Source organism: Paramormyrops kingsleyae, chromosome 1 (assembly GCF_048594095.1).
Source record: "Paramormyrops kingsleyae isolate MSU_618 chromosome 1, PKINGS_0.4, whole genome shotgun sequence".
NCBI classification, from domain to species: Eukaryota; Metazoa; Chordata; class Actinopteri; order Osteoglossiformes; family Mormyridae; genus Paramormyrops; species Paramormyrops kingsleyae.
Genome location: NC_132797.1, coordinates 63,565,973 through 63,579,604, shown reverse-complemented (window position 1 = coordinate 63,579,604; position 13,632 = coordinate 63,565,973). Strand labels below are relative to the sequence as shown.

General features: G+C 42.7%; 1 protein-coding gene and 1 long non-coding RNA gene across 3 annotated transcripts in view; one reads left to right on the top strand and one right to left on the bottom strand.

Moving 5' to 3' along the window:
* LOC111849470 (activin receptor type-2A) overlaps nt 1–7,555 on the bottom strand; it is a 32,955-nt gene extending 25,400 nt beyond the window's left edge. The window contains exons 1-2 of one of the 2 annotated variants that reach the window (XM_023822344.1): nt 6,600–7,555; nt 6,241–6,420 (exon numbers count right to left, since the gene is read on the bottom strand). In XM_023822344.1, the coding sequence (XP_023678112.1) occupies nt 6,241–6,295 (55 nt within the window). In that variant the 5' untranslated portion in view covers nt 6,296–6,420; nt 6,600–7,555. Of the gene's footprint in view, nt 1–6,240 lie in introns of both variants that reach the window. The other variant, XM_023822345.1, reaches the window with a different exon arrangement.
* LOC111849472 (uncharacterized) lies at nt 6,807–13,148 on the top strand. Its single transcript, XR_002839538.2, has 3 exons — nt 6,807–6,946; nt 7,604–7,737; nt 12,738–13,148. It is a non-coding gene; the product is annotated as an uncharacterized lncRNA (long non-coding RNA).
* The last annotated feature ends 484 nt before the right edge of the window (nt 13,149–13,632 follow it).

Sequence of the window (13,632 nt, the reverse complement as noted above, 5' to 3'; positions counted from 1 at the left end):
TGATCCCAATGATTGAGGTGTGAGCTTATCAGAGAAAAGGGAGCTCCCAATATGCAGAGGCGGGCCTCACACACTGTCAATACCATGGGCACTTTTCCCCTAAACAGAGATAAGCTCCCCAAAAACCAACAAGCCAGTAAAAAAAAAAAAAAAACACCAAATGTATCAAAAATTGAGACGGTCGGTTCAGTTCTGGCTACAGCGAGTTTACCTTCTGCTGTCTATGAAATGATTGGAGAACATTCCGTACAGTTTAGAGAGAGAGAGAGAGAGAGAGAGAGAGAGAGAGAGAGAGAGAGAGAGAGAGAGAGAGAGAGAGAGAGAGAGAGAGAGAGAGAGAGAGAGAGAGAGAGAGAGAGAGAGAGAGAGAGAGAGAGAGAGAGAGAGAGAGAGAAAGAAAGAAAGAGAGAGATATCAGGCTTTCCTTATTTATGCAGTAACAGGACTAGATTGGCAAAACTGCTGTGTCAGGATCATAAACATGAGATTACGAGACAAGCCCGCAGCTCAACATGACCCCTAAATGGAAGAACACACTGATAGGATGGATCTCCAAGTCTCAGCAGACAAAGACTGCTCTTTGCATGTAGCCCAAAACTGATGTTCAGCGTAATGCGGGAAAAAAAAACAGCACTTGCAGCGAGACATGCCAGGAGATGTCTGTCGTGACTGGGTTTGAATGCTGTCAGCCATTCTTTATCTAAAGTCAGCACCTAAAATCCGGAAGGCAGGGCCTGGATCGGACCGGGGAAGCTCCATATCAATCCTGGTCCCTCATATTGCTGCCACATGAACAGTGGCCCAAACCCACAACAGATTCTCCAAGGCTCTGCTTTCATAGACCGTCACTTGTATGTGAGGAACCTAAAAGATCTCAGGGTGCACATATACAAAGACTGGAAGGACAAGAGAAAGAAGCTAATGGCAAAGCCAAAGCAATGGTCCACAAGTCCAAGAATCACTAGGGCTTTGACACAGCTTTAGAGAAGCAATGAGATCCCATTGGACTTCACAGAGCATTCCTCACTTGGTGGTTATGACATCATTCGCTGCTGGAGTTGTAACCTGTATTGAGCAATTTTATTCTCCCCGCTGTGATTATTTTTATCCAGCGGTGAACACTGTCCTTGTTTGCCCTCCCCCCCTGTACAGACGCGCGCGCGCACACACACACACACACACACACACACACACACACACACACACACACACACACACACACACCTTCCCTGGGTCTGAATGGCCCCACTGGAAGAACACAGCAGTGGCTGTTACGGACTCGCCACGCCGATACACTTCAGAGCTGCCTCTCTGCCCATCACATGGAATCAGGATGCGGCTGAGTGTCGTGCCGCAGGGATCCGCCATTGGCCAGAAGGTCTGAACCATCCAAGGGGTTCTGACATGTCATTAAGCTACTCAAATCACAAACAAGCTAAACAAATAGACACTTCAAAACAGACAGTATACCAGGCAGTATACCAGGCAGTATATGAAGAAGATTGTAACATGGAAGGTGTTGCTTTCCATCCCAGGAGGAGATGGGGGTCTACCTGCAGAGAATGGGGAATGTAGGAAGAAAAACAACAAAAGGATGTCTCACACCATGATAAAGAAAAACAATAAACCGAAGAAAAGCAGAGTGGCCAGTGAGAGGACACCACTGCTTACGGTCTTTCAAGGTCACTCCCTTGCCATCCAAGCATGCCGAACACAAGATCCCAGCCATTACTTTCCTTTCCTTCTTGAAAAACATACAGGTATGGAAGAAAAAGTTAAAACACTGGCAAAACGACCCTCAGTGGGGCACTGGGCAGACGGACGCAGCCATTACGGCATGGATGCGCCATGGCACAGAGTCAAGAAGAGCCTGGCACTGTAGCGTGGCATCTGGCACGGCCTTATGTGCAAAAATTCCTCGAAAGTGCGCTAGTTTGACAGAGGTGGAAACAGAGCGTCCCAGGAGATCAGGGCCTGGTGTCTGGCAGGGAAGCACAAGGCACAGAGAACCATCCATTCATGCCTCAAGACAGCAGCGTGTACAACCAACCAGAGTCTGCACCTAAACATCACGGGACAGAGATGGTGCTGTAGGCAAATGCATATTCTGCATACACCATTACCCAGCCCTGGAAGACACTCCAGGGTAGAGGATTCTATGGGTTGTCACCACAATAATATGCTGGCAATCTAATCAGGCTTCACCAACAAGCACAGCGCCATCTGTGGGAGATATAATGTAGCGTTGCTGAAATGGTATAACCCAAAGAAAATCTCAGCAAGAGCACTATTCAGAAAAGACCTGCATGCACTTCAAAACTATACGGCATAATGTGTTTTTGGTCATAGCATTTCAGTGGCCTTAAACCAATAATAGAGCAAGATTACAACTTAACATCACCCAAAATAAGATGGCTTCTTGCTATAAACAGGACAAGGCCAAGGATTCAGCATGGACTGGATATCGTAACCTTTCACTGAGGATATGAAGGCTGGAGTGGACCTGTCCCATGTCAGAGCGACATCAGGCTGTGTTTCATACTGTGCATGAGCAGCCAAGACCCCTGAGTAGGCCCATTTACCAGTCGTGTAGGCATCACCTTCCCCCTCGCTCTCTCTACTGCATCTGTGGCACATCACTCGATTATTTAATCCTCTTTTTCCGAGTCTTAAAAGCAGCTCTCCAACATGTTTTCCTGATACTGCCACAGGAAAGTATGGCTGAAATGTAAAAGCTCAGACCATGAAAACCTTATGTTGGACTACTGGTGGATATTAAAATCCATGTCACACATTAACACTGAACAAACAAAGCTATATTAATTACCTGTTAGCTATTTATAACTTGATAGTCACTGAGCTATTAATCAAGTGCTAATGTTATTAAACAAACTACTATGCTGGTCATAAAATTAAAACTTTAATCTTGGCCCTTTTCCCACTGCTAAACAGGAACAATTCTCTCCTGCTTGTTTTTAGAATAACATCAGCCCACTTAAACTGCAGACTCTCTTCCTAATAAAACCTGTGAAAGCAGATCAAATCTGCAGGATTATGCTGTCTGCTCTAGTATAGTTCTTTTCTTTTCTAACAGATAACCTTCTTAACATAGTTCCATCCATCACAGCAGATATCTCTTACAAAACAGAAATTACAAAAATCCATCGATTTTCCAAAACCACTTTTCCAATATGGGGCCACACTGAAGTTGGAAGGAATACAGGGTACAAGGCAAGGCACACCCAGGAGGTGATGCCAGTCTATCACAGACCCACCCAAGAGGCAATGCCAGCCCCTCAGACCCACCCATGAGGTGATGTCAGTTTATCACAGGCCCTACACAAATGAAGGGTAATGTGGACACCAGGGAAGCACCAACTGCAATTTCCTTGGTCGATCCTGATTGCTTTTTTCTTTTAAGCCTGACCTGCCAATCCCAGTCCTGGCCAATATTCTTAGAGTAATAGTAATTACTAGACAAAACATTTTTAAACACTTTTTTAAATGAACTGTTTTCTGCAAGCAAAATAACTTAATATTTACAAAAAAAATGGCTCCACCGATGTTGAATAAAATTGGTCCTTCCAAATGTGTTGTTCATTCATCAACTACTTCAAACTTTGTCACATGTTGTATACATTGTGACTTTAACCGATTTGTCCCACACTGTAAAGGCTGGCTGGTAAACTACTTGACCAGCTCATAAGATTGGCCGTTACATTGACTGGCTGATTGGCTGGTGAGCGCAGATCAGGGTGAAAATCAGCCAATGGATTGGTGCATCCTTAATGGACACCCCATTTCACCAGAATTGTGTCCTTGGGTAGGGGAATCCAGAGTACCCATGGGCAAACCATGAAGACAGGGGAGAGAGAACGCCAAACAGATGAGACAGGAATCATACCCGCAAACCAGAAGAATAAGAGTTCACAGGGCTACTCACTGACCCAAGCAACCAAAATCTAAGCAACATGACTAGATTAAAGAAAGACGCACAAGATCTTTTCCAAGACAACTGAAATGACTTAAAAATGAGGAATATACCTTTTCAAATGTCACCAACTGCTCATGGAATAAGTCTGCACATCCTCATGTCCCTATGGCTTTACAACAGCACAGGATTATAACTACAGCACCCTCTCCCCCCACCCCCCAAAAAAAGAGATAAGACAGCAGCCACATTTACTGGTTGCCAGGTTTCCCCTCGAACCAGCACAACTGTATCATCCTCATTAACGTTGTTCACTGAAGTCTACCAGGCATTAAAAAGCCAGTCAGCAACGCATCGATCCAGACTTGAGGCAAAGAGCTCCAAGTAACACCAGAAAGCTGGTCCAGCAACTCTCCCCCCGTGGAATGACAGACTGGGGAGTTTATTATGGAAAATATAAAAATCACCCGTGTGAATTCTCAGAAGAGAAGAGACAACTGGCTTGCTGAGCCAACTGTCTTCATTTCCTTGATTATATCTCAGCACCTGCGCTGATGAACCAGCCTCAGACACCCTTTTGGGCTGTGGGGGGGGCAGTCATCTGTGACACTTTTCACCATCCTAGCTACTGGAATTAATGCTGTATTTTGAATTTCTCATGCACAAGCCTATCAGGCTCGTGGCGTGTATTCTGTGTCAGCAGACACCTAGAACCCGCTTCCCTCCTCTATCCATGTACTGACTGATAGGTACCAGCATACAGAAGGATGGCAGGAATAATAACACAATCACCCACAGCTAAAGTATTACTTCTCACAAGGTATAGAAACTTGTCTTGGCACAGCATGGCATAGTTAAATTTAAATAATCTCCTAGCAAAAATATATTTAAAAAAAAAAAGGTTCATGTGATTCAAAACATTGCTATAGAAGGTAGACAAAAATCACAGAAGTGGGGAGAGGTGTAACTATAGCAACATGATTGCACACGTAAGCACACTGCATGATTTAGAAAAACTTTCTTTTCCCCAAATTTCACAAATCTAATTTGCAGTTCAGTATGCATGGTGTGCATAAGTGATTCTCCCTGGTCCAGGCTCAAGATCAGCTCCTGTTTTTGCAATGCCTGAGGTTCTGTTGCTGTTTCGTGACTCAATGTTGCAATGGGTCATCAAGCCAAAAAGCTCACAGTGCATATATCCTGCAGCTGACTCAGGGGTATTGTGGTCTTCCGAGCACCCAAACCAACCAAGAGTGCAGTAATAAAATGAAAAACAATATAAATGCAAAAAACCTTTAACCTTTAAGTCCACACTGTGATTTATGGTACACTTTATTACTGACAGTCACAGACTTCCCCCTTTCAAAAAGGCTCTGGCAGACAATAGGGCAACGATGACTAACGTAACCCTTACCCTCAAAAGGAACATTTACCCAAGACCAGCTAAAACCACAGATAGTCCTGCAATTCCAACTTGCCTGAAACACAACAAAAGCATGCAAATGACTGGTAAAGGGACTTCTTTTTACCTTCAAATGACCCCAAATGATCGCTTAATAAACGATCAGATACATGCATAATTTCGACCAAGAACGTCAGTGAAACTGATATGAAGTCGCAGTACAGATATGGTCAAACTGTTTTCTTATCGTGAAATCAAGTAATATGAGACGAGAAAAGACTTGAACTGCAAAACACCAACATTTTTGTATATCAAAAGGTTGCAAAATGAATACGGGCTACAAGTAAATTAATTAAATGAATGCAACACGTAAATACAGTACTTAGAATAACACACGTATTACTCCCCTCAAACACCATGGAATAACTGCCTCTGCATACAAGGTACTGTAATCACTCCTATCCCTCAAATCTACCAAACCGCAAAGCTTGGTTGCTCTACTTATGTTTTAACTTTGAGCGATTGCAAACGGCAAAAATGACTTAAAATTTCTTAGATTGCTTGGATGGGCAATAACAAGAATGCCGAGATCGAAAGCGGCGCATATAATGCGTATTATTACACATAGCATAACTACACATTCCACACCTATTGAGGTGCTGGAACAGATCAGGTACACACATGCACCGCCATACTGTATATAATGGTTGTACTCTGCATTTGTTTAAGAAATAAAGTTAAATAGTGCTGCTCTTAACGTTATTCACTGTGCACCAGCACAGGAGGATGGGGTCCAGGGCATTTCTTGGGCTGAATGTGTGCGCTGCGACGTCCCTTCAGGTGCATCAGCGCGGGTAATAAATTGCTCCGCATTAAAACTTCACACGGCTCGCGGCGATCGACCCACCTGAAGAGCAGGAGATGAGGAAAACGGCGAACACGAGTTTGGTGGCGGCTCCCATCCTCCTGTCCTTTTAAAATCCTTTCCTTTATCCCAGTAAATCCGACCCGTCTCCTCCACTTGTGTTTTCGAATCGGTCTCCACTTATTCTGAACTCGGCAAACACGTCGCTCGGGGGCCTTGCAGCTAAACGACCGCCGGGGCCAAAGCCCACATGCGGGGAAGATGAAAAGGTTTACCGACAGATAACAAGCCGACACGGGAAAAAACCCAAATCCCACCGGGAAAGGGGGGCAAATCTCCTCATGCACGGCGTGCAGCCGGAGAAACGTGCCATTTTGCCGGATGCATGATAGGGTTATTACCGGTTATTATCGGTGCATTAAATCAGTGAGATCCTGTGGATGGCAAAGCGATCCCACCTTAGATCATTTTAATTAAAATAATAGCCGCTCCGCAGTCTTCGGGGGGAAAAACGCAACTAACCTTAAATAATAACAACATCCCCTGTTTAACGTGATCTTTAGCTGGATAATTAGAGCAGAAACTGCCGGATCAGACAGGCAGGGGATGGCGGTTTAGAGTCGAGGTGGGGGGTGGAAAACACGCACCCCCGGCGTCTGACAGCTCCGGCATTTAAACATGTGCCTGTCCGGTTTCTGGTTAACCAGCTAGTTAACCCCGTTAATCCAACCGCCACCTATACGGAGGGGTAGGTACTGCCGAGGGCTCGAATGTCCTCTCCCGGAGGCTCCTTCGCGGGACCCTATTCTTTCCCACGGCCAATTTGGCTGAAACGCGGCGGAGCTGCCTGCAGGTTTACGGGAGGAAGCGTTCAGCTCCACATCCCCGGACGCCCAGCTCGGCAGGCTGGTCAAACAAAACGCCCTGGAAAAGGGGAGGGGGTCGTTTCTTCGTCGGCGAATTAAAAATATCAGTAATAAAAAAATAAGAAGAAAACACTGAAGATGATTCAGCTTCTTCCGCCTGAGGTCGGCCGTGTGGCGCTCTGCGGTAGTTTTGTCACAGGGACACCGCTGTCGGGTCCCGAAATCCGGCTTCTCCGAATAACTTCGCTCGTGCTAAGTTCCCGCTAACCAGATAGTAGAAGGACGCGGATTCACGGTGAATGATCAAGTCCCCCTCGCCTCCCCACGACGTTCCCCAACACTGAATAATTAGAGCGGGAAAAAAGGAATAAAACAATCCGCAGCTGCTATGCGTGTCCCCCAGCCGACGGGATCCGCTCCTGTCGCTGATTTCCACTCATTCAGTGAGCTGACGAGATTCAAGATGGCTGCGCTAATGTATTGTTTTTGTTTTTTTTTTTCTCCCCCAACCCCCCCGCCTCCGTCGTCCTCTCATCTAGACCCGCCCCCCAACGAGCATCGACCTGTCATCATGCGAGGCGGATGAAGTTCAAATGACAGCGCAGGTCGTCGAATCGTAAGGGCAGAAAACCACACGAGCGGCTGGGGGGCTTGGCGATCCACCCAATCCAAGGTGACGTACCCGCCTTTTTCTATAGGAATATGACTGATAGGAGCGTAGGCCAAACAGAGCTCTGAAAAATATCGGCATGGTTTATCCGCAATAACTAGTGAAACATACTCCAGTCGTCCAAATAAATTATTCGCAGTGAAACAAGGAGCGCCTACGATTAATTTCTTATTGGTGATGTGTTTGAATTGTTCCGCATTTCACGCAAGCTGATAAGCATTTTAAGATAGGTCTACCAGCGAAGGTACCTCTAGTACAGATATTAACCTTATATTATAACAGCAGAAAATAGTTGGAACACTGTATTTTTAAGACACTTAATGTCAAGTTTTGGACTGGTTATAAGAATGATTCCTTTAAAAACTTTAATAATTAAAGTCAAATTGTAAATATACCTCACACATTTGATATTTTGCCGCCAAAGCCCTATAAATGCAGACCAATCTACTGAAAATAAAGTGTACGTGATATTCCCAATTCTGGGTCTTGTCAGAGTGTATCGCCTACATATTCACTCCATATTTTAAACCAGATGTCACAGTAACATAAGAGTACTTCATCCATATGTGTTAGAAATGTTATCTAGGAAAGGGGAAAACTCTTTTAGCTTCAGGTGTGAAATAAAATCAAATAAACCCAGGGCTGGGTGATTTTCTGCCAATTGCAGTGTCCTTCTGAAAGAGAGGCCCATTCTAATGACACGATAACAGGTCTTTCCCACCTCCTAAACAAAGGATTTTCTTACTGGCTGCTTTCATTAAGCCCTGTATTTATTTGCAACCGTTTTAAAGTTCTGTTTGATAGAGAATTCAGGAGTGAATTAGGTTTGTGCAGTGTTTGTGTGATAATAATCATGGCACATGTCATTTATTTGAAAGACATTTGTGAATCGTCATGGTAACATGCATATATTATTACCTGGTGTACAGTAGTATCATAGACTGAAAATATTCTTTTCTATGAATTCAAATTTTCCTTGCATATATTTACAGCTCATGAATGTGAACATATTACGTTACACAAATCCCAATAAATGCATAACTTGGGTTATATAATATATTATTTTTGTGCATGTCCATTGTTTATTATTTTATTGGTGTTGTTTTGTAAGCATTTGACAAAAACATATGTAAATCATGTGCAAAAACCAAGGAAGGTCCCTCGTTACCAGATTTCAAGGCCAACATTTAGCAGTAACCGTAGCATAATGAGAGTTTTTCATTAAATGGCCACTGCTTCTTTCCCGCTGTGATCCCGTATCATTCATGTTTCTGTACATAAACAAGAGTATAGAACCAAAAACATTCATAAAGAAACAACTCATCATGATCATTACAAAAAAGAAAATTAGGCAAAAGTACATGTTTAATGTGTCTGTGAACTGTTTATGAGCCATCTAAATCTGCTCTCTCTCTCTCTCTCTCTCTCTCTCTTTAGATAGATAGATAGATAGATGCTTACACTCACATATGCAGTGTCCTTCTGAAAACAGACACAGGCATGGCTTAGGCAAGTGAAATACCATATGAATGCCAACATGTCTGTGGAATTCAGTGTCCACCTCCATGAAATATATTTCCACCTGGGCACATAATATAACCTCTCCAAGACTAACGGTATTCATAAGTGGTTTATTTATGAGATGTGGCATTTTAATCCCTAGCGATGATGGTGGCTACCAGCTGCAAGGCTGCCTTCTTTGTAGAGATCATTTGGGTTTCTGGGAAAAAGGGCTGCTAGCTAGCCTCAGCTTTCAAACAGTGACAAAGACTCAGATGAAGACTCGTCGAAAAGGCCAAGTTATTAACAAGCGGTTACATATGTGGCAACAGCCATTGCCGAAGTACAGTTTTTACAGGTTCCAAACTAAAATGACAAAACCCCTGTGGAGTTTGTGCCTAATAGAAAATCACAAAAGCAATTTCACTCAGCTAATATAACAGATCTTTCTCGTAATCTATACAATGCAAATGAACCTGTACATGTAGAACATTCATCAAATCGACATTCAGTAAATCATAAGATGTCAACAAGATTCCTTTCAGGTAACAAACATTCATGCTGTGTTCTGTCCAAAGACCTTGGCATTATCCCAGCTCTGTCAGAGCGACACTTGTTTTAGTCATTCTAGAATGTTGAAGGACATGACATTGGCTTTGACAACATATACAACATTTATCATTTATTATTTTTTTTACATAATGTACAGCCAATGGTATGGATGTTTAACTGAAAAATATGAAATAAACAACAAGCAATGTCATTCATTTTTAGACAATGATCTGCAATTTCAAATATCCATGATATAATTCATTTAAATATATAAAACAGGTAAATTTAATAAATGATATGATTTGATGGTATTAATCAGTTGAAATGGGAGGGGGGCATTTTAAAAGGACAGGTTCTCATTTGTGTTAGTTATAAAACAAATCATAACTAACAAATACTAAATAATAAATAACAAATGCATTTGCCTGGCTTGTAAAATGCATATTTATCTTTTATCTGAAAGGTTTAATTTAAAGCAACCTGCAGTATTATTCACCTCATTCAAGGGTATGTGTTATAAGGCTTTAGTGGGCATTTTGCCTACGTGGACGGGGTCAGTGTCAGGTCACCCACGGCCAATTTGCATGTCCTCATGTCAGAATGTAAACATGTCAGAAGAGCACAGGTGTGTTTCACTGCCCCATAGCACTGGTGGAGCTCATTCCCTGGCATTGAGCTGACTGATGCTTAAGCCTGACAATATATGTCTCTGCTGACACACAGATTTTGATGAATGAGGATTAGCTGATTTGGTCAAGAAGCACCTGTCTTTCACTCTGCAGAGTGGTAGTGTATCTGGGCCTCTTTTTGGTCTCCTGTGGCCATCCTCCAGTCAGGCATTCGGCTCTGTGTTTGCTGTTGTCAGGCGGTATGTATTTTTAAAGGCTTTTGTGATGTTATCGCATGCAAAAAAAAAAAAGTTGTCATGCAATTTTTTAAAGCACAATGGCAAGCGCAGAGAACATTCCCTGTGATAAAACTGCCCGGGCAATAAATTAAGTTGTGTGTTTCTTCCCCACCCTGGGACAATCCTTCAACTCCAGTGAAATGTGACTCATTGGCTATGTGTTTATCTTACAGCAAAAAAATGTGTAATAATACGCTCTAAGTATGCACACTCCAGGGTGCCAGATGTGCCCCAAAGTGATATTAGTTATGGGAATTAAGAAATGCCAGGGGATATTTTCACATGAATATCAACACCAGCATTAGGAACATAGGAACTCGAGAAGAAACGGGAGGAGGCCATTCTGTCCCTTGTGGTATTTGGACGTTCAACAGTGTATTTTTATAAGCAATGGTTTGCTGCTCTTTTGGCTGCCTGCTTGTTTGTAACCCAGTCTGCCATTTTTCATGCCTTAACCACAAAGATTTTATCCCTAATAAAATCACGGTTGCTTAGCAAAGCATTCAATTACAGCAGTGCAGATCTTTGGATCATGAGTTTTAAAGAACGTGCTGTGTGGATTTGTCCTGGAATTCCCCTAGAAAATGAACTTGTGGCTTCACATTTTCTTTTGATGTGTAAAATTAAAGTGGGGATAAGCTTGAGACGTGACTAAAAACCTATTATAAAGATTCGAACAAAATGTTCCAGGTCGGCCTTTTCTTGGTCTTTATAACATTATTGAGGAGAAAGGAAACTCCATACAGTCTACAATATTGGAGGATGGAAGAAAAGAAAGGTAGGAAGAGAACAAATCATTTAACGTAAATACAGCCCTATAACATCTGTAAGTACATTATCATACATTTAATGTAGGTTTTTTTGCTTTTTCCTCATTTTCTACAGCAAGACATTTTGCCTGTTTACTTAGCTAGATGTTTTACTTGTTAAGTATTGTGTTCAAGACTCCTGCTGCAGGGCTCCTAATGGGATTTTAACTGTCGCAGTCCAGGGCTGCCAGCTCTCACGCATCTGGCGTGACTCTCACACTTTCAGACTTACACTCATACCAGAAGTCTTACAGCCAATCTATATTCTTCCATTATAAATCTAAGTTTAGCTACATCAAAAGCGTTGTGGTAGTCTGCAAGTCCTACAGGCTATTTATAAGGTAATAAAACTATTACATACATGTAAATGCGTGTGCAGGCAATCTCACACCAGCCAGCTGACCAAAGCTGGCACGTCTTTCTAATTCTGCTACTTGTTCCGAAATGGACCTGACAGAAGTGGCTTTGTCATGTACAAATTAGAGATGCTCAATATAGTCTTTGCATTTCTTTTGGAGAATGTTACACTTTCACCCACCATTTTAACTAAAGAGACAGCTTTATTAGCCTGCTGTCAGAAGCACATTGCCCTTAACACAGCCTGCTTGCCTGTGCATGCTCAGCGTGCTTGTTAATTTTTTAATTGCGCTTCTGAAGGTGAGAAAGGATTTCGAGGTAGGACATGGGGAGGACACTGAATGTTAATCCTTAGCAGGCCGATGTGGCCATCAGCGTAGTGTTAATGTTAGCACTGTTGTTACAGGTCAGCACATAAATCGCTCACGCAAACCATAAGCATCCATCGTGTTTGATGAATCCTGTGCCAAAATCCTCTAATAAGTCCTGCTTCAGTTAAATTCTCCCAAACTTATACTTAAGTACATGAGCTAGATTTATTACTTGGGGAAAAAAAACACTGAACTACAAGCTGTGAACTTACCACGCCCAGAAATGCGAGCATTGTGGCTCTTTTCTTTGGCAAGAAAGAGGCCATTGAATGCAACTGCTGCAAACAAGATAACAACTTAGCCAGTGTTGGCCAGCATGTCCTTCTGAGAAGTGTACAGCTTTAGTGAGAGAACGACCCAAAATACTTGTAGCGCTGTGTTTTTGACAGCTAAAAGATGATAGCTGTCCTCTATTTACAAGTTTGATGTTGGTGAGTCAAGCTCTTGTTCTTGGGGTGACCTGTCAGTAAACTAAGAGACAGTTGATATGTGCTTCTCTGCCCACAGGCAAACGCAGGCATGGGTTTGGACAAATTCAAGCCCCGTACTGCTTTGGAGCATTTCTTCTGAGCCAAGTACAAAGCCAAGTGTTAAAGGCGAGGCTGGATTGTGGGGGCCACGTGGGTGACAGGAGAACCACCTCCATTTCTGCCTGACGTGGGGTTCTTCAGTGGGGAAACATTGGTGACAACAGCCATGCCAACCAAAAAAAAAGTTCAGAGATGAAACAGTTGAGTTTTCAGTGTGGCAGAATGGAGAAATTATTTATGGCACCACAGACAGGATGTGTGGGCGAAAGTATGATATCAAGGGGCTGGTTTAGTGTTTTTTCTTAAATAAAATAAACTCCTCTACTTTAAGTCAAAAGAAACACAGACTCATCTGTTTGGTATTTAAATGCCAAACCACTCTCTTACCTTTTTATCATTAATCACTCTGCTTAGGCACAAGGAAATTACATTATCTCCTCTTCCTCTAAATCATGTTAATGGTAAGGTGCAGCGCACACTGCTCTGTTCACCAGGAAAACGCTTGTGTTTTGCTTTCAAAATGTAAGATAATGTCTGCAGAGGGTTTCTAGTGTTGCCTGCCTAAATGTTTAGTATACTTAGCCTTTTTAAAAAGACAAAAAGTAAAACTTTCTGGTTTTATTAAGATTTCACAGGGTCTGCTTATGCCGCTAAGGTTGCCCGTTAGACTTGAATAGCTAGTGTGACCAGACATGTGATCTCTCCCAAAGTTGCCATGGTAATTTGAACCCGGGCACACTGCATGATTGGTGACGCTCATCTTGATTCCTTGCGCGGGAGCCAGGCTCTGTGGCACCAAATGGTCTTTAAAAATGTATGATTCTAAAAACCATTGCTTGTAAAAATGTCTTTGCATGCAGGAACTTAACAAA